At 33.0% G+C, this 21474-nt stretch overlaps 1 protein-coding gene across 1 annotated transcript; it reads left to right on the top strand.

Annotated features, from left to right (window-relative positions):
• Positions 1-15166: 15166 nt before the first annotated feature.
• Positions 15167-20928, top strand: LOC104210061 (cholesterol 22-monohydroxylase CYP90B51). The gene is made up of 8 exons (XM_009758861.2): positions 15167-15588; positions 15674-15998; positions 16094-16246; positions 16357-16593; positions 16689-16781; positions 17341-17419; positions 17541-17647; positions 20257-20928. The coding sequence occupies exons 1-8, from the start codon at positions 15386-15388 to the stop codon at positions 20530-20532; spliced, it is 1473 nt and encodes a 490-aa protein (XP_009757163.1). The 5' UTR covers positions 15167-15385; the 3' UTR covers positions 20533-20928.
• The last annotated feature ends 546 nt before the right edge of the window (positions 20929-21474 follow it).

Raw genomic sequence — 21474 nt, 5'->3', positions numbered from 1 at the left:
GGGTAACAAATTCTCACAGCAACTCAAATTCTCCTTGTGCAATTCTGAATATGTCGGCCTTTCAGGCCTGCACCTTTCTGGTCCCGGCATGAACCTTAATAAAAAAAATCCGTGAGCATTTCAAAGGAATCTATGGAATGCTCGGATAATAGTGAATACCACGTCAGGGCTCCCCTCATGAGAGTCTCTCCAAATTTTTTCAGCAAAACAGATTCAATCTCGTGAGGAGCTAGATTATTTTCCTTTACCGCCATCGTACAGGTGGTTATATGCTCTTGAGGGTTTGAAGTTCCATCATACTTTGGTACGTCAGGCATTTAAACCGCTTCCAAATTAATTCTGGTGCCATGCTCGGTTTGTATGGCAACTGAGCATACGTTTTTGAGTTCGGTCCTTTAAGCACTGGTGGTGCGCCTAGGATTTGGTCCATGCGGGCGTTTACCTCTCTTATAAACCGTAAAAGTTCATTTTTAAGGGATCATCTTTGTTATTGGGACCAGATCTGCTCCCCCGAACCCCATCGGAGCCAACTTCGCCCCTCGGGGAATTGTTGTCGACCCTCTGCATTGTTTGATTTGCGACAGCGCGGGGAGAAACTAGCTCTCGTCTATTTGCATTATTTGAAGCTCCCGACAGCGCCTGCTTCAACTCCGTCATAACCTAATCCTGCCGCGTGAAATGGCCTAGAATAATCACTTGTTGTTCATGTAGAAACCTTACCTATCAACAACATGCTCCTCTTCGGCGTCATCGAAAGTTGTCTCCCCAACATGTCGAGGATATCATCTGTCATGCACCGGCGTGGCGCTTCTTCTCGTTGTGGGTGTCACTAATCGAATTCTCGAAATGAGGTTGATCCCCTCAAACCTCGAGATTGTGTATGTTGTTAACACTGTTATCTACCATTTCTTATGATTTTTTCTAAGACAAAATAATCAAAATACATTAGTAAAAGAGGCAAGGATCAATTTAATTACACGGCTGTCTAGGCCTCACGGTGGGCGCCAAACTGTTTATCCGAAAAGTAGTACAGTTAAATTTGTACGTGATTTCTAGACAAGTGAATTAACTTGATCATGGAATAATAAGATGATTGAAGAAATATATAACACCTAGCCTTGATAGGAAGACGGAATAACAGAAATAAAGATTCTTGTAATGAAGCCTCCGGGTGCAACAATGATAAGAACAATAATAAGGACAAAAAATAAGAAGATAAAATTGTATAGAGCTTTTTGTAGATTGTAGTATTAGTTCTCTATAAAATTCCTCACTTACATTGATAACAAAGAACACTCTTTATAGTCAGGCCTAGGGAAAGAGGTCCTGGGATCGTTCCCTTTAATGCCAATTATAAGGGCCAATAATGTAATGATGAACATAAATGTCAAATTTCTTGTAACGAGCAACATACTTAATGTTGTGGAATATTCTTCATTGAATGTTATCGGGCAAAGAATATTTATTGCATCATTATGAGCATTATTATTTCCGGTGACAGATGAGACAATTGCCTTCGATTTTGATTATCCTCGTCTTAGGTTCCACGTGTCCCTCTTTTGAGCGGCTATGTAGCACTATATATTTTACCCTATAGAGATACAAATCTGCAATGGATAACAACTATCCAAACAAGCGGTTAGTGTTTCGTAATCTAATCCTCTACACACACAATACATACATACATATATATATATATATATATACATATGTATATATATATATATATATATATATATATATATATATATATATATATATATATTTATATTTATATTTATATCACGCAGATCATATCTGTTATCTAGAAAAAATTGATCAAATCTACTTATTTATTGAATTCTCTATCCCCTGGATTCATAAATGGACTCCTGAACTAGGTTCTACGGAAGAACAAATCCCTTGTTTATATAGGGTATTCTACAACAATTTTTGGGACAAATTGATGAAGACTGATCCCAAAACAAAAACACTATATGGTCAAGAATTATTGGATTCTATTAAAACACAAATCCAATTATATATAACGACCCCTCAAAAGAAGATGATAGAAGAAAGCACAGTTAAACATATTGCTCGAAGAATCTCAGTTCAAGAAGGAGATAAAATTGATTTGATAAATCAATACTTAGAAGAAGTGAAAAGAAACTTGCTTCAGTCACTGGATCAATGCGACAAATCAGACACTTCAATGCGAAGTGAAACAAGTGGTGATGACCTCGTGGAAGATACACAACCAATACAGTATTCCTCATTTCTTCTTTTTGGTAAAAAACCAGTTATACCCTCCAATTATACTTGGATCCCCTTTTATTAATGCTATTTATCCGTTCAATAATATAGATGAACATGGGTTTTCTACTACTTATCAAGATAAAAAGATAAGTTATTCTTTTGTTACAGATCCCGTAACTAGAGATATTAATGCCTTGATTAATATGAAACAAAGGCATATTGATTCATTGCAATTAGAAATTCTTAGCATGAATATATTCGATACTTTACAGTCTGCTAAAGTTCAGCAAAAGATTAAATTGATTGCTGAAAAGATGGATGTTGATGTTTGCGCCGATCACTCTAGTGCCTTTTAGAACCGGAAAAGGCATATTGTAACTCTTCCTTACGAAGAAAACTTCTCTGAGGATGATATTCCTACCAAATCTCGACCTTGCCAGATGAATGCTGAACAAGTTGAATTCTGCAAAAACGAGATTGATAGTTTGTTACAAAAGGGTTTGATAAAACCCTCAAAATCTCCTTGGTCATGTTCTGCCTTTTATGTTAATAATGCGGTAGAAAAGGAACGAGGTATTCCTCGCTTAGTTATAAATTATAAACCATTAAATAAACATCTAAAATGGATTCGATACCCTATCCCCAATAAAAGGGACTTGCTATCCAGGTTATATGACGCCAATATATTTTCAAAATTTGATTTAAAATCTGATTATTGGCAAATTCAAATATTTAAAGAGCATACTTATAGAACTGCTTTCAACGTTCCATTTGGGCAATATGAATGGAATGTTATGCCATCTGGTTTAAAAAAATGCCCCTTCTGAATTTCAAAAAATTATGAATGATATTTTTAACCCTTATTTAGATTTTGTCATCGTTTATATTGACGACATATTAGTATTTCTAAAACTTTGGAGATGCATATTAAGCATCTTGATATTTTCAAAAAAATTGTTATACAAAACGGTTTAGTAATTTCTAAACTAAAGATGAGTCTATTCCAAACGAATGTTCGTTTTTTAGGTCATAATATTTGCCAGGGAAAAATTACCCCAATGCAAAGATCAATTGATTTTGCCTCAAAATTTCCTGATGTTATTACTGACAGGACACAATTACAAAGATTTTTAGGAAGTTTGAATTATATATCCCTCCACCACTAGAGCCATACCTATGTTATCAACACCTTCGTCGGTTGCTGTAGCATTAATAACGAAAGCCTTTTCTTCTACAGATAAATGATTATCCCACCAGCCACGAAGTTGGCCAGTAAAACCTGCAATAATCATTTTGCAAATAGTTCTATCTGTATTTTTAACACTTTTACAGATAGTCGAATACATAAGCATTCTGTGCACGAGAATGGTTAATTGTCTATCAGTAAGACCATCAAGATTCAAAATCCGGATGGAAGGATTTGTATTCAATTTGATGATAAGTCTACTATTTATAATAGACATTCATTTTCTAATCATAGACTTCTACCTGCTATTCAACATATTTCCCCTGTTGAACCAGTCTACGGTCCAGCTCGCAATCGTGCAGCTTCTCTACACACTATTGCTAGTGATAAGCCTGAACAAAAGGTTAAGATGGTTGGAAGGGTTAAGATTAACCCTCAAACAAATATTGTTCAAGATAATGACAATATTTCTGATAAGGATATTCCTTCTGTATCCGAGATGGATTTTGACCCCAATAATATTTAATGATTCCACACCAATTGATTTTAGCCCCGGTTCTCGGGCACGTAATTATATTCAAAAAGAATTTTTTAGTGAAAAATGGAACCAGTTTAAAACATGGTTTTTTGACACTTATAGCAAAAATGATTTGAACAATATATCTCAAGAATTTTTTGAAACTTGTGCCTTGCATAATCAAATTATGTATTTTGTTCCTTGGTTTATAACAACTTATTTACCTCTTTATATAAAGGTTTTGGAAAGATCTTACAAAGACGGGAGTGGTAATATTACTAAAGCAATTTATCCTCCTCAGGCTCCCTTTATTCTACCTAATAATACTGGTATTACTTTCACTGCCTTTCAAAAATTTATTGATGATAACGTGGCAGCTATTAGTATTGAAGAAATTAATAAATTGATTTCTCAAAACAATTATTTGGGTTTGTATGTAAAAATTTTAGGAGAACATATTGGTTCTCTTGATAAAAAGCTTGATGATTTGACTATTTTAATAAAAGAAATGAGTACTAAAAAAAGGACCAACTGATATTGCCTCCACTTCAGGAAGTAAAACAGTTGATCAAGCAATTCCTACTCATATTCAAAGACCTCCTGAGATTCAGGATTTTAAATTTAAATCTCTTGATGATTTAGCCCAGTTTTTAGATAAAAAGCTTTCTGGTTTGAATATTAGACCAATTGATTTATCAAAAAATTTTGCTGATAAAATTGAGACTGTTTCTGATTATAAAACTGAGACATGGTCAGAGTTTAATAAACTCAAAGGTATAGTTAAACGAAATCATAAGTATGCTGACAAACCTAGGATGCAGACTTATTATTATCCCCGTCCTACTCCTATGTTAGCCCAGCTTTTAGATAAAAAGCTTTCTGGTTTAAATATTAGACCAATTGATTTATCAAAAAAATTTGCTGATAAAATTGAGACTGTTTCTGATTATAAAACTGATATATGGTCAGAGTTTAATAAACTCAAAGGTATATATATATAAACTTCAGAACTCATTCACCTCAAAGCTGAAAATGCTTTTGCAATTCGGACTTGTCAAACTATAATTCAAAGTGACACGTGGACCGCTATATTCCCTTCATTTTCTGTAGAAAAGTACAAATAAATAGCTTCATTGTACAATGTGGTGTTGAAGGCCGAAATTCTCGGTCAATCAATTCTCCACTAAGTTTAAATTAATATTAGCTTTTACTGTCTGGGCTTCATTGCCCATAAAGCCAATCATTACTGAAGTTTCAATAATAACTAAACATTATTTATTAAACTCAACAGGAACTGATGTTGATCGAATTTGCTTGCACCCCTAAATTCTAAATCTTGTTATTTAATAGTAATTCTTTAGATCGAGTCCTCATCGTTTAGGCAAATCATGTTGTTAGAGAGTGGGACATAAATGATGTTTGATGTAACATAACTCGAACCTAAAGTGAGCAGCCTCTTATCAACCCATCCCTAACAACTTGTTTGGATGGTTGTTATATATCGTTTCATAATGTATCGTATGATATTGTATTGTATTATAATTATATACTGTATCGCTTTGATATATACAATATTTGAATAGATTATATTATTTGTTGTCGTTTCATGATGTCATGCACCACCAATATAAAAAATAAACTTGCAATATTATAAAAAAAAGGTATGAATTAATATTATTATATAAAAAGATATGGTAAATGATAAAATAAGATTATTTAATAATACAAAAAAAAAAAAGCAAGATGATAGAAAAAAGGTAACGACGCGACCACACCAAATCAGTCGTTCCATAAAGTGAGACTTTTCATCGTTATGTAACGACGAATTTAACGATACGATAGAATAAAATGTAAGTAACAATCAAAATAAATATTGTATTTAATGTAACAATACGATACAATACAACAGCCAAGACGTAACAACCATCCAAAAAAGCTGTAAGCTAAGCTTAAACTGATTAGAATTTTAACCCCTCTATTCTTCTCTAGTGGTTTCCTTCCGTCAAACTTGTCCATATTTTGCCATTTTTTGTTTTGCTACTTACTTCTATATAAAGGGAAGATATCGTATTGTAGCCCATGATTTACACTATTAGAAACGGATTTAACTTACGCTGAGAATGCAACAAACTTTTTTAGAATGTGTCTTAACATGCTATATTAGGTTAGCTGCTTTAATTTTTTTAAGTTACTGATGTCATTTTTTATAGACGATTGCCTATATAATTAGATTATTAGTCTCACTTATTATAGATTTACCTATAATTAATTCTTTAATTTACAGTATAAACGCTTGCTAGCCATTAGTGAAGACAAAAGAGATGCTTGCTAGCCATTGATGTGTCTAAGTTGAGAACTCACCCGCGGCATATGCAAAGTTGGCTAATTATACGGAGACGAGATGCTTGGCTTTATCTTATGTGTGACACAGTGAGCCTCAAACATAGGGACATGGCTACAAAAAGAAGGCCTAAGAAATCCAAAATGGCTGCTTAATCAAGTGTATATTTTCAAGCTTGATAGGGGTTTGATCTTAAAATACAAGTGGGATTTATCTAGATGGAAAAAGTTAGCAGGGATTAGTCATTAGTCCATTAGTCAATGATGGTAACACAAAAGTTAGGTAATGATTCGGAATGGGCACACAATGCCTGGAATTCTATGAGCATGGTGTAGCCACGTTTTACGAAACCAGGCGTGCGCAATGATTTTTAATGCCCTTTGGCTTACAGAATTATGATTTTTATGGTCTGGAGTCGTGGACCAAAATTAGATATTTTTCCAATTGCCCATGACTGACTCCTCTTTTGATGGAGAAAGAGAGTGGAACAACGGACAAAATGGCTTCTTATTCTCTCTTGCTTTTACGCTTTAGTCTCTGCTTTTTTTTTTCATCTACTCATAAAAAGGGGATTTGGTCTCTTTTCATGTAGCCTCGACATAGATTTTTCAAACAGGATTTTTGGCTTATGTTTTGAGACGAGCATTTAGAGGATAGCATGGAAGAGTGTCGGCTATCACACGCAATTATCCCTCCCGTCTCCATTATTACAAATAGTAGTCCTTTTGAAATTCTCTTACGACCAACTTTAACGTTAAATACCAATTTTCTCTCATGTGGAGTTGCTATCCGTTATTTGTTGGAAAAATATTGGATTATGGAGAATAATATTTAGCTTGATGCGTGTCAAGAACATTGTCCTTATGGATATTTCGCTCATATCGTGATAAATAAAATTAGATGTATCTCTCAGGATTCAACAAACCCTTTTAATATAACTAGGAGCAGAAACAACAAAGATTAACAAGAAGAAAACCCATCACAAAGAAAAGGGAAAGAAAATATTTTTAGCTTTTTTTCCCTACTTTTCTGTTACGAAGACGAAGATACATATGTAGTCGAAAGTATAACCAGAAGTAGACTATCTATGAGGCTATTCAAAGAAATAGACCATAAGAAAACATTCAAGCCATAAAGGCTATTCCAAAATACGTTAAAACTTAAGTCATTAAGATTGGTCATTGATTTTTGGCCAAATATATATACAGCCTATCCAACTTGGCACCATTTAATATTTTGGCACTTTATCTCTACTTTGTTCCATTTTGGCCCTCCAATTCTATTTTATATGTTCCATTTTGGCCCTCCAACTATATTTCTTATGTTCCACTTTAACACAAAAGCTGAAACCAGTGCAAAAAATATAGCCCGTTAAATTTGAGGTGTAATAAATATCCAATTAAATGTTGTCACATGATTTTTTCATCCATGTCAAATGGGTCAATACTAAATTACCTGAATCCGACCGTATTTTTTGTGGATTTATTTCATCTAAACGGGTCAGGTATGAAATCGGCAGATGAAAGTTTTAGAACTTACAAAATGAAGATGGGGCAACAGTGGATGAAAAAATACGATCGGGTTCAAGTATTTTAGTATTGACCCGTTTGATATGGATGAAAAAATAAGGTGGCAATATTTAATTGAATATTTATTACACCTCAGATTTAACGGGCTATATTTTTTGCATTGGTTTTAGCTTTTGTGTTAAAGTGGAACATAAGAAATAAAGTTGGAGGGCCAAAGTGGAACCTATAAAATAGAGTTAGAGGGCCAAAATGAAACAAAGTAGAGATAAAGTGCCAAAATAAAAAATGGTGCCAAGTTGGATGGGTTGCATATGTATTTGGCCTTGATTTTTCAAATATTAATGTCATTGACTTTTCAATAACGTACAATACATACTAATGACCATTCAATTGTCTAATTTATTTTGTCCCAAATTAAATTCAAATTTAACAAATTTTCTGTTACAAATATTTTAAAATAATTGCTATAATAATGACTCATTAATATAATAGTAAGAAAATGAATCTAGACATAGTTTTAAAATATTTCTTTTTGAGATATCAAAAGTATTTTTCTATCATTATTTTCCATAAAAATTGTTATATCAGAGGCGGATCTTGAATTTCTAGTACATGAGTGCACTAAAAAAAAGAAGATAAAGATGTACCTAGTAGGAATTGATCTCTATATCTCTTGATAAATAACACAACCTTCAACCAAGTGCATCATTCAATATTCTTGAAGCATGAGTGCCAACAGTTAATATTATACCAATTTTAAAATATTGTACATAAAATATCTAATTTTATGGAGAGACCATGGGTTCACGTGCCCCATAATTAAGCTTATAAATCTGCCTCTGTCTGAGATGGATCGAGCCATGGAATCAGCCACTAATGTTTGTATTAGGATAAACTCTTTACGTTATACCCCTTGGGGGATTGGTGTATCTAGCACGATAGCTACAGATTCAATTGAACTCATATCTTTCGAAGCGTGACATAAATTTATGTGTAAAAATTTATTAAAATTGTAAGAAATAGTGAATATGAACCCATAACTTTGAAAATATATATGACATGCTCAATGCAAAAAAACCTTCAAAAATTGAACCCATAAAATTTAAATCTTGAATCCGCCTCTGTCTTGGGTACAACCCTTTTTCGGACCCTGTATGAACGCGAAATACTTTGTGCGTCGTATTGCCCTGCCTTAAATGAACACAAAATGCTAGTAGAAGGATCAAATAGAGATCGATCCCGGATTCTTTCTCCCATTATAGGTAGAATTTGTAATAGTTGACCACGAGTGAGGTTAATTATTTGTTAAAGGCATTACGTTATACATGCAATTAGCCCATGTTTTTTTCTTTTTTCCTATTGAGAGAATGTTATGGATTTGATTGTCCCTAGTGGGTTAGTGCATTGAAATGCTGGGATGTGATACATCAACCCCTGATCAATTGGTTGCGTATTAACAATGCTTAGACATATGTTATCATCCCCTAATGGATTTATGTAACTCAATTTCTCTACTCTAGAGGCTACGATGGCCTATGCAACGATAGAGAGGTGTTATCTAGTGTAGAAGTTGGAAGATGCTACAAAGGGAGGTTTTTTCTATATTACATGCATTGTGTGAGGGAGTAAAGGGGAAGGGAATGTACGCTACTCAAGGAGCTCACCAAATGAGCCAACCCTCAACTCTCATATGAAGGTTTGACTTAAAATCGATCGTGTGTGGTGCCGCTCTTTGTCCAAGTCGCTCGATGTCAGACATTTGTAAGATTCTAGATGATCTTGACAACTATAATTCGTCGGTTGGTCAGTTGGTATAGGTCTTGAATTCGGATAACTACATTTCATTAGATTTAGGGAGTGCATGCCCTACTATAAAGCATAGATGCAGTTAGGGGTGTACAAATAAAATCGACAAATCGCATCAATCCGATAATTCAAGTCAAATCGAGAAAAAAATTCGACTGTAATTTGGTGTTGAAAAAAAAAATCCGACCATATTTAGTTTGATTTTAACTAAAAAAGTCAAAACGAAATCAAATCAACCCAACATTATATGTATAGACGTTTTAAATATATTTAATACATAAAAATATTTATTATAGTGTAGTTTATAAATATTTCTTAAGCTTTTTCATAGTTTTATCTTTTCACGTATTATTTCAAGCTTGGACTTATAATTTTTGGATGATCCAATAAGTTTTATAGTCTATAAATGTTAGTAACTCAAATAAATCCTAAATCAATATCAAATTAATACTAATGCTAATAAAAGACATTCAAATCAATTGTACTATGAATGAAAATAGTGTTGGATATTTATTCTTTAGTTTTTCCGTGGTTTAGATAAAATGCATAACTTATTGGTAATTTTAAATTATGTTTCTTTTCATTATGCTTATTAATAATACTTATTTTATGCGATTTTATTATCTTTATTGTTGAATATTTTAGTACAATGCCATGACTCATCTCATATTTATGTTATTTTATTGAAAAATAACTTAAATAGTTCTATCTTACTTGGATTAAAGAAATATTTGGAGCACAAATTCTATATTTTGTGCTACAAAGATTTTATGAAAACCCCGAAAAAACCCGAAAATCCGAGAAAAATCGAGATTGAAAATCCCGATTTTTATTAGGTTGATTTGGTATTTAGATTTAATAACCCGATACAATTGATTTGATTTGGTAATTAGAAAATTCGAACCAAACTCCCCACCTATGTACAACCCTAGATGCCGTAGTGATCGATAGTCATATACTTCACCCTGTCCATTTGACTACTCTTTAATGAACCATGCGTCACATAGAATCACAACTCATCTTCTTATTATTACGAGTTGGCTGTTCAATGAGTTATCCTATTCAATGAATACAAGTACTTCATAAACGCAATTCTTCATTATCTAAGACAAAATGGTAGTACTAATCAATTAGATCCCTTTTTTTTTTCTCCCTTGACAAGACATACGCCAAGTAGAATCGAGGATGTTTGTCCTTTTCTACCATTAAAGATCTCTTTATTTTGAGCTCAACTCTGTTTTCGCTTTTCTTTCTTAAAGTGCATATACAATCAGATTTATTTTTAACATCATCCCTATATAATATTATTCACAATAAAGTTTAATTTTTCGCAAAATTAATTTTTATATTTTGTTATAATATACTCCTTCTGTTTTAATTTAGTTAAGGAAGTTTGACTAGGTACGGAATTTAAAAAGAAAAAAAGAAAACTTTTTAAACTTGCAATCTTAAAAGCTTAAGGAGTAAAAGTGTTGTTAAGACATGACATATGTGTAATGTGTGGTTATAAAAGTTTCTCATTAAGGGTAAATTGGATAAAATGAAGAGTTTAAAGATGAATTATTTCGAATTGTAAAAATATGTTATTCTTTTTGGAACGGACTAATAAAAAAGTGTGTCATCTAATTTGAAACAGAAAAAATATATCTTTTTAATAACACTTTATTATAGCAGTCCAAAAATATTAAAACAATAAAACCATTATAAAGAGGTTTGACTTAGATACGAAAAATTGAGCATTTCCTTTCCTTTGGGTGTTATGGCAAAGTCTAATCAAATCGGGCTGTAAAGAAGCCCCAACCCTAATCTCCCAACTCATGAATCACGGCCGGCGTTATGGCCTACACCTAAAGTTCGCAGTTGGTGCGCATATAATATTCTGGCCCCCGCTCTGCCACACGTGTGGAACTGACACGGGAGACTTGACATACTGGCAATGATTGGGTAGAGATAAAAATGTTCATCTGAAAAAAGGTCCACCCCGCACGAATGGTGAGTTGTTTTTTCTTATTGTTTGATCCGTTGGTTCCACAATTATGGAGAAGACAACTTATTGGGCCAGGTGGATGTATTTTTTAATAGCCGTTCGTTTATGATAAAAGCCATTTCTCCAACTTTAACGGTTTGGATCTCACCTTCTCTTGTTAATAAAGTTAACAATAATGAGAGCTCAATAAGTATGTTTTGGTTTCAAATGAGCTGAAGTCAGTCGGTACAATTTAATACTTAGGACTCCCCAACTCTCTCTTTCTCTCTCTTATACAACAAAAACCCACTGTAATAAATTTGGGAAGGGTAGCGCAACTTTACCCTATCTTATTAAAATAGAGAGGTTGACTCCGATAAACTCTCGGCAGGAAAAATATAATAACAATATTGTTGAAAAGAAATATGATACTAATGGATAAACCACGAAAAGGAAGCAGTAACACGAAGCAGTTATACCAACAAAATAACAAGAAAATTAAAGCAAAAAAATAATTGTTAGTAATACAAATCTAAGGATAAGAAAGTACAAAAATACTATTGATATTACACGTAAGAAAAGAATAAACTTGCTGCTATTTACTAGCTTTCTACCTTAGTTTTCGATTTATACGCGCGTACATATAAATTTAAGTTAAAATTTATATCTGTATCATGTTTGCAAGGATTAAAGAACAGCGTTGTTGTAGTCTATAACCACTTGCCATTTTAAACAAAATACCTCTTAGATCCGGCTAAAAAGAAAATAAAAAACAGGTGGTAAATGAATGCTTACAAATTATAAGTGCAGTAATTTTCATAAGACATCTAGTCTATAGTTACAAGAGCATTTTGTGCCTCGGATGTCCTTTGTCTGTCTTGAAAATAAATAATAAAATCTTTCGTTCTCAAATTTGTAAATGTAAGTGGGTTTCTCAGTTGATCATTTACTTGAGATAAATAACTTTTACTTTTAAATTTAGTTTTATTGTTGCCCTTGTTCCTTTTCTTTATTTCATGATTTGGAGCATGTTAGTCGATAGTGCAGCATCAATATAGTATAGAGTTTTAATTGGATATTTGGATATTCAATCAAATTGAAGTCCGATGAATTAACGTTGACGACAACTAGGTTATAATTATAACTTCCTGTATGGGTTTATACACAAAGGGCGGAGATTAATTAATACTTAATTTGTTATTATTTTGGAACGATAGCTGAGCAGCAAGATACACGGCAAAAACAGTACAAAAATATGAAAAGGACAGGACATTAAAAACTTAAATGCCTATAACACGTTGGAGTTGTTTTTGACAAATCCGACCGTATTGTATTTGATGTTTAGTAAAGAGTTTACCAAAAAGTTATCGTGTGATGTTTAGAAAACAAGTGTTACCAAAAGTCATCCGAAAGTCATACTGGACTCTTGTGCATAATAGAATGACCCCAAAATCGCAAAGGAGGTATTTATAATAACTTTTGGTTCTTCTTGTTGCAACACTATAAATAAACCACGATGACCAGGAAAAGATATTTACATATATCACTTATAATATATAATTATTGATAAATTTCTATAATATGCATTATTTAATAATTTGATGATTAATGGTATCAACATTTTCTCACATGTGAAAATTATTTGATGATGTAAAGTACTCCTAGTTAGGCTAGAAGAAAAGCTCAGAACCACCTATTTCCTTATTGTACATGGTCAATTCTTGGCCAATATTTGATTGAAATTGAATAGAATAATATCTAAATTTGAAGTTAAAAAAATTGTGAAATTAAAAGTGTATCTGGACATGAACCTTATTGTACGGGTAAAAACTTCATTTTATGCGTTTGACCTAGTCAACGGTGATAAAGCCTTCGATGACTTGACGTGCCGATATGACTCCAAAAGGTCGAGGTCAAATGTGAAAAATAAAGTGGTGCCGAGGTAAAAATGGCTTGGCGGAAGATGAGGACAAGGACAAGCATTTATCCTCAGTACGAAGTGATAACTAGTCTTAGGATTTAGATGCCCTAGAGATTATTTTAATGGATATTACCTTATATTGTATTATCTAGAGTTTTGTGGCCCATGTGCTCTTATCAATAGGAAGAGATGTGAATCATAAAGGGGATTAGACATTTTGTAAAGAAATTCACCAACGTTCTCACTTTATCGAATAGAAGCAAAGCTTGACTTTACACTTTCCTTTTCTTTATCCCCTCTCCGGATCCAAAGAAGGATTGAAAGATAACATCGCTTATATCATCAAACATTGTCAGAAAGACATATGAGGATCTCATTAGTGTTGGGTTATCTTTGTCTCATCTACTATTTGAAAGTTATTTATTGTCATTTATTGCCCTCTTTTACTTCTTCAAGTCTTTAGTTTTTAACCCCTCGTAAAATCTTCCTTTTACTCTCTCTCACTATCTCGTGCTTTTATGTATGGTGTTTATTTTCTTCTCATATTTTGATTCGCTGCAACTTCGATTTCTTCATTGATAGAGAATTAGTTATCCACCGTCTCAAACTATGAAGGAGATTTGAAAGTACTAAACTAAGATATCAAAAAGCAACAAATGAAGACAAGTTTTCCCGAGTCTAGTCAAAGAAATCTTATTACTCCAATTTGTGATTAGTATTCTTCTTAGCAAACATTGAATAATTAAGTATTTTCCAAAAAAACTTTAATACATTTATCATTATGGCGCAAATATCGAGTGCATTTTCTAGTATAAAACATTATCACAACATTCTTGCAAGGAAAACGAATACAAACAAATTGTTGGAATTTTAATGGTTTATAGAACATGAAAGTATGACTTTCAGATTGCAAGTTTAATTACATATATAATTCATTTTTCTCTATGAAAAGAAGACACCTAAAGGATAAGATCTCCCGGCCCTAGGTTCAGATTGAGCTGAAATTGGAGATATGATATTTAATTTCACATTCAAGGCTGAATATTTGGAATAAACAACATAATAATATATTGGTTCAATATTAGATAAATCGAAAAATATGAATGATAGGTCTAATACTGTATTAAAAAAGATAAATCATAGGTCTAATTTAACTGCAAAGACAATTGCTCCCTGTGTTTCAGTTTATGTGAACCTATTTCCTTTTTGATCCGTTCCAAAAAGAATGAACCCTTTTAAATTTGGTAACAATTTAGCTTAAAGTTACAACTTTACCCTTAATGAGAAGCTTTTATAACCACACAAATACTCTGGGCCCCATTTAAACTTGTTTAGGACCAAAAATTCCAAAAATCTTCATTTTTTACTTAAACTCCGTACCTAGTCAAACATGTTCACATAAATTGGAACGGAGGGAGTACTATGTTTCACGACTGTTCCTATGAATGATTATGTCCTAGAAATAACGAAAATATTGGTCTTTATATTTTGTACTTATGTATCTCGGTTTTCTACTCTATCGTGGTGATGTAATCAAGAAAAGAAGTCGGGTAAAAACATGAAAATTATTTTAATAGTAGTACAGTATTTAGTGTAAGGAGGATATAATAATAGTAAATTAAGAAGGCATTTATATTTAATTAGAGAATAAAGTAGAGTTGAAGTGTGAAGGAACTCAATGCTAAACGACAACAAAGAAGCCTATAAAAAGCAATATACTTTCCAAGAAGAGCTTCAAAAAACTGAAAGTTCCTTTATAGTAGCAGCTGGGAAGATTCATAACTGAAGCTGCATATACTGCTATATAACACTGTTATTACTACTATTAATATCTTATTTCAGCAACAGAGCCTATTGTGAGCCAGAGAAAAACAGAAATTATCTATGTCTGACTTGGAGTTTTTTCTTTTTCTTGTTCCCCCAATCTTGGCTGTAGTTATTATTCTTAATCTATTCAAAAGAAAACACAAATTTCCAAATCTCCCACCAGGAAACATGGGTTGGCCTTTTCTTGGTGAAACCATTGGCTATTTGAAACCTTATTCTGCTACTACTATTGGAGATTTCATGCAACATCACATCTCAAGGTAATTAATTAAACTCTTAGCCCAACTTTTTTTAGAAAAAATAAAACCAGGAAAATCTGTATGTTCTGAACACTTAAACTTGCAGGTATGGGAAAATTTACAAGTCAAATTTGTTTGGGGAACCGACAATAGTTTCAGCAGATGCAGGGCTGAACAGATACATTTTGCAAAATGAAGGCAGATTGTTTGAGTGTAGTTACCCGAGAAGTATAGGTGGAATTCTTGGAAAATGGTCTATGTTGGTTCAAGTTGGACAAATGCATAGAGATATGAGGATGATTTCTCTGAATTTTTTGAGCAATGCTAGGCTCAGGAATCAGCTTTTAAGGGAGGTTGAAAAGCATACTCTGCTTGTTCTTGGTTCTTGGAAAGAGGATTCTGTAGTTTGTGCTCAAGATGAAGCAAAAAAGGTAAGTTTTTTGTTTTTCAAAATGTTAATCAAATTTTCTATATGCTCTTTCTAACTTTAGTGATTGTTCTTGTTTTGTGTGTTGAATTTCTACAGTTTACATTCAACTTTATGGCAGAACATATCATGAGTTTAGAACCTGGAAAGTCAGAGACAGAGCAGCTGAAAAAAGAGTACATTACATTTATGAAAGGAGTAGTTTCTGCTCCATTGAATTTTCCAGGAACAGCTTACAGAAGGGCTTTACAGGTATTATATACTACTATATTGATACCACCATATCATTTAAGTAAAAGCAGAAATTAAAGTGTTTAGTTTCAAGACTTGAATTTTAAGTTTAATTTTCTATTTTGTTACAGTCTCGATCGACAATTCTTAATTTTATCGAGAGAAAAATGGAAGAGAGACTTGAAGAAATGAAAGGAGATGAAAGTGACCTACTTGGTTGGGTTCTGAAAAATTCCAATCTTTCAAAGGAACAAATTCTTGATTTGCTACTAAGTTTGCTTTTTGCTGGCCATGAAACATCATCTGTAGCCATAGCTCTTGCAATTTATTTCTTGGAAAGTTGTCCTGCTGCTGTTCAACAGCTAACAGTAAGCTCATAGATTTAATCAACTTTTAATTAGTGAATGGATTATCATTTTCTTGAAGTCCAACCTTTAATTTATTGTGCTGATAACATATTCAGGAAGAACACTTAGAGATTTCCAGAGCCAAAAAGGAGTCAGGAGTCACAGAATTGACTTGGGATGACTATAAGAAAATGGAATTCACCCAATGTGTAAGCTTCTAGTCTTTAAAACTAATGTCAAATAAATGATAGCTTATTGTCATGTATTCCCTGTGTTCACTTTGTCAAGTTTTGCTTTCCCTATTTTCACTTTTACTTGTCAAGTTTCGCTTTTGGAGAGTCAATTTAACTAATATTTGAAGCTAAATTAGATTAGATTCTCTTAACATTTTAAAACTAAAATTTAGATATTCGGAAACTATACGAAAAATACTATAATTTTTAATTTTCTCACCATATCAATATGGTGAAAAAATACTTGTTTAAATGTTGTTCAAAGTTTATTTGGTTTAACTCTCGAAAAGCGAAACATGACAAGCAAAAAGTGAATGTATGGAGTATATCACTAACTTCCCACCATGTGTGAGGTGTGAAGACCTAATACTATCAGCTCACTTAAAAAATAATTATATATAATTGTTCGTAAGAAAAGTGTAGCAAATAATAACCTGGAAAATGAGTATATCTTAAAATACAATATTATTTACTGACAATATATATAAGTAAAATACTTTCGTATTGATTCACTTTTTATTTAAAAACTTTGTAGGTTATAAGTGAGACTCTAAGGCTTGGGAATGTAGTAAGGTTTCTTCACAGGAAGGCTGTGAAAGATGTTCGATATAAAGGTAAGTTAGAGCAGAGATAGTAAAATATATACATGAGCTAGAATGCCTGTCTGCAGCTTTAGAATCTGATTTGGTTTGCCTTTTAACAATCTTTTGGTTTTTCAACTTGAAAACAAAAAAGGTTATGACATTCCATGTGGGTGGAAAGTGCTACCGGTGATTTCAGCAGTGCATTTAGATCCTTCACTTTTTGGCCGACCTCAGCACTTCGATCCGTGGAGATGGCAGGTTTGTCAATTTTGCATTAAAACCCTCTAACGTGCTTATATTTTTTTACTACTTTTTTTCTCTTTCAATCTTCTACTACTACATAAAGCACTTAGACGGATTAAAATTTATTGTAGGTAGGTTCATAGAGACTGCAAATTCTTTTATACAGTTTCAATTTTTTTTAATGGATACTCTGCTACCTTTATTAGTGCTGTGCTTGAGGTTGCACATGCATGAGAATCGTTAGATCAAGTGACAAGAAGCTAAAAGAAATTACACCTCTATTTTTAAGAAACCATTTTGTACTCATATTTAGGTGCACTTAATGTAAGCACAGGGGTACGAAGTAAGCTCTTTTTTAAGTAAATAGACATTTGGTCTAACTTAACTCAAAAGTAGCTGATGAGGTAAAAAATTACTCAAAATTCTCGACGACATCCTCAACAAGGGGCATTTGGCCGTTGGATTGATCTGAACCCACTACTTTCGACGCAGAGTATAATTTTATATGTTAAACTTTATTAAAATTGTAACAAAAGTTAGTTCTGAACTAATAACTTTAAAAATATAATGGTTTCAATATTAAAAACCTTAAAATTAAATTGAACTCATAGAATCTAGATCCTGGATCTGTTCTGTCCTCCGCCAATATGGAAAACTAAGTATATTCAATTTTGTTGTTTGTTCTTGTATAATTTAAAATATAAAGTTAAATGCGCACACATTAAGTTTGCATTGTACTAATAAAGTAGTGTACCATTGAAAATAACATCTTTAAGCTCGGTGAGAAAACTATGGCTGATATAATTGTATCCAAAAGAAGAAAGCAATTAAATGGATAAGGCAATGCATTAAGACAAGGTTGGGGTGGAACTTGGAAGATGAGTCCAACAGAACATTCCATCGAGGCCATTTGTTGGGGTCGCATGATAAAGAGTCTATAAAATATCAAAAAAGCAAAAAACATGGTGGGATTTAGCTATCCTTGTAATCATAATAATCCACAGAAAGGGACCCAAACCAAAAATGAACTGTCATGATCAAATTCCTGCACAGATGTTGCATACTGTACGGAGAAGTACCCCACCCAAAAGCTGTGAATTGAGTACTCCATATGAATGTGTGAGACTACTTTACCGTGAAGGAATGCGGTAGGAACTAAGTTTAAATTAGTCAGACATTAAATTTCAGAAACCAAATAATTAGACCCCAAAAAAAGAGTGTTAGGACTCTGACCCAACATTTTCTCCACACCCACCCACACATTCAAAAACTCAAATAGGAAATTAATTTTTTGTGCATCCATAGACCATACCCCAACCCAAAACCAGATCAAAGTCCCAGAAGGGTGGCAATGCGTGTGGGCGTGGGGGATCGGAGGCCCCAATCGAGGTTATTACAAACTTAAAAGCCTTCGGCCAACCCCAACCCGCATGTGGCTGTGGGGTTTTCATGTGCACGTGCACCTGTGCTTTTCATGTTGGCTCACCTCCATGCTGCTCCATTCATTTCCCATTCTATCTTCTTTTTTGGGGCCGAGACAGGTCAGATAAAGGCGCAGCCACAATTTAAAACCATGAGTTCAGAATTCTAATTTTTTTAAGTGATTGAGTTCAAAGTTAACAATTTGTACATAATTCAATGATTTTTTAAGATAAATACAGAATTTGGACGAAAGTTAATGGATTCAGCCAAACCCGTATCCAAAGAGCTAGCTCCATCCCTAGGGCAGAATTACATGTAACGAAGAAGTTTAATTATATTTTCTTTGTCAGAAAATTATAGTATGTAAATATTATATATTCCGTATAGTATAATATGAATTTTCACTTTTCAAATTTTTCCTAATTCCGCCTGTGGTAAGAATAGCTAGCGTAGTGTAGCAATTGAGGTACCAAATAATGATTTTCTTTAGACAAAAACATCATAATATATATTCAAGAATGCATGGAGGAGGCAAGATAATAATTCCTTGAAGACATCAAGTGCATTGACTGCTTGGTGCAGCAGTACTAGTTCCTCAGGATCTCAATGTACTACAGAATCAAAAGCAGATATTCATGCAATTGCATGTCCACTCCAATCTTCTTCTGTAATCTGACTTGTCTGGATAATAATGACTATAACAGCTGAGAGGACGAAAGGACACTCATTGATGTTTTTGATTTCTATTGCTAAAGAGTCCAATAGTTAGCATAAAAATACTCATATTTACAGTCAGTAAATTAAATAAATTTACTACTGTAATCTAGTGCATAAATTTATAATCCAAAAAAAAAAGAGTGAAAATTTTGCTAGAATTAGTTAAAGTGGTCCGAGTATGTATTATAGTAGAGATGTGATGGGATGGAGTAGATTTTTCACCCTTAAACAGGTGTATAGGATGGGAACACTTTCATGCAATGGAATCCTGATTAATTGGGCAAGTGAATACCGAATATGGAATAGCTAAAAAAACTTTATGAGTATGCAAATATTTGGTAAACTTAATTATATAAATTCCTCAAGACCCAGTCCAACATTAATATCCCTGTCCACTTATATAAAAGAAAAAGAAATTATGTGTGGCAAATAAAAATTTCATGAATTGTTGGCTGAGTGGTGTGTTAAATTAATTGTTAATGCAGAATGAACAAGGGTCGCCTTCAGCAAGCGGAGGAAGCACAGGCACGAGCAGCACAACGAAAAGTAGTAATAATTTCATGCCATTTGGGGGAGGACCACGGTTGTGTACAGGATCTGAATTGGCCAAACTTGAGATGGCCATTTTCATCCACTATCTTGTCCTCAATTTCCACTGGCAATTAGCTGCTTCTGATCAGCCTTTTGCCTTCCCTTACGTCGATTTCCCCAATGGCCTTCCCATCAGAATCCAAACAAATGATCACTCTTCATTATTGTAAAACAACGTCTAGGGTAACATATAGTATACTATAACAAAGGGAAAACAATAGCTGAACAAAAGAGACGTTAGGCTCCACCTCAGCCTCTACGACATTCTATTCAGAATTAGAAAAACAAGGAAGTTTTAAAGAAAATCGCCTTTGCTTCATGTATTACAAAAGAGAAGAGACAATGGTACTTGAACTGGTCAAATTAATTAAACCGCAGTTTGTAAATCTAGCTATTTATCTAGGGAAGTGAAGCTGCTATAGTTTTTTGTTCTCTTTTTTATGTTTTATTTCTTTTTCTTGTCTCCTTTTTTTCTTCTTTTTCTTACTGTGTTAGTACATAATTTTATGTGTAATTAAATACAACAAAATATTCTATTCTCCATTTTACCTTTTTTCTGTTTTGAACTTTGCTGCGATCTTTTTTCTTTTATGTTGCTGCGAATTTCTTTATTAAAATTATATATGCTCATAGTTAATTAGTGGATGAAGTTTATTAATATAACACACTATTGCATGGCTAAATTTCAATTAAATTATTCTCTTAATAAATAATTTTCTGAGTACTTAAATACAGCGTATCCTAATTAATCTCCATTTTACCTTACGAATCTTCTATTCTTGATCTTGCTGCGAATTTCCTAATTATACAATGATGCTCATAAATCGTGCAATATAATTTAGTTTTTCTGTATATATTTAAGACACCGTTGCATGGCCAAGTTTCAATTAATTTAATCTGATGAGTCACGTCCCGAGGGAAATTAAAAATTGCATGGAGAGTATATACGTAAGCATTCGTTACGGCATATGTGTAACAGAAGAATAAATTATAGTAATTATTATTGGTTATTTATTTTCCAGTATCGCTTTAAACAAGCATGGACCGAGTTGAAAAACCAAACAGTCTTGGGATCATGAATATGCACCAACTATATTTGGGTGCTATGAATC

Source organism: Nicotiana sylvestris, chromosome 2 (assembly GCF_000393655.2).
Source record: "Nicotiana sylvestris chromosome 2, ASM39365v2, whole genome shotgun sequence".
Lineage (NCBI taxonomy): Eukaryota > Viridiplantae > Streptophyta > Magnoliopsida > Solanales > Solanaceae > Nicotiana > Nicotiana sylvestris.
Note: the sequence above shows the minus strand (reverse complement) of the source record. Positions and strands in the feature narration are given on the sequence as shown.

Coding starts and splice junctions, on each gene's coding strand:
- LOC104210061 (XM_009758861.2), top strand. CDS start 15,386: ATGTCTGACTTGGAGTTTTTTCTTTTTCTTGTTCCCCCAATCTTGGCT. Junction 15,999..16,093: donor CTCAAGATGAAGCAAAAAAG/GTAAGTTTTTTG, acceptor GAATTTCTACAG/TTTACATTCAACTTTATGGC. Junction 16,594..16,688: donor CTGCTGTTCAACAGCTAACA/GTAAGCTCATAG, acceptor TAACATATTCAG/GAAGAACACTTAGAGATTTC.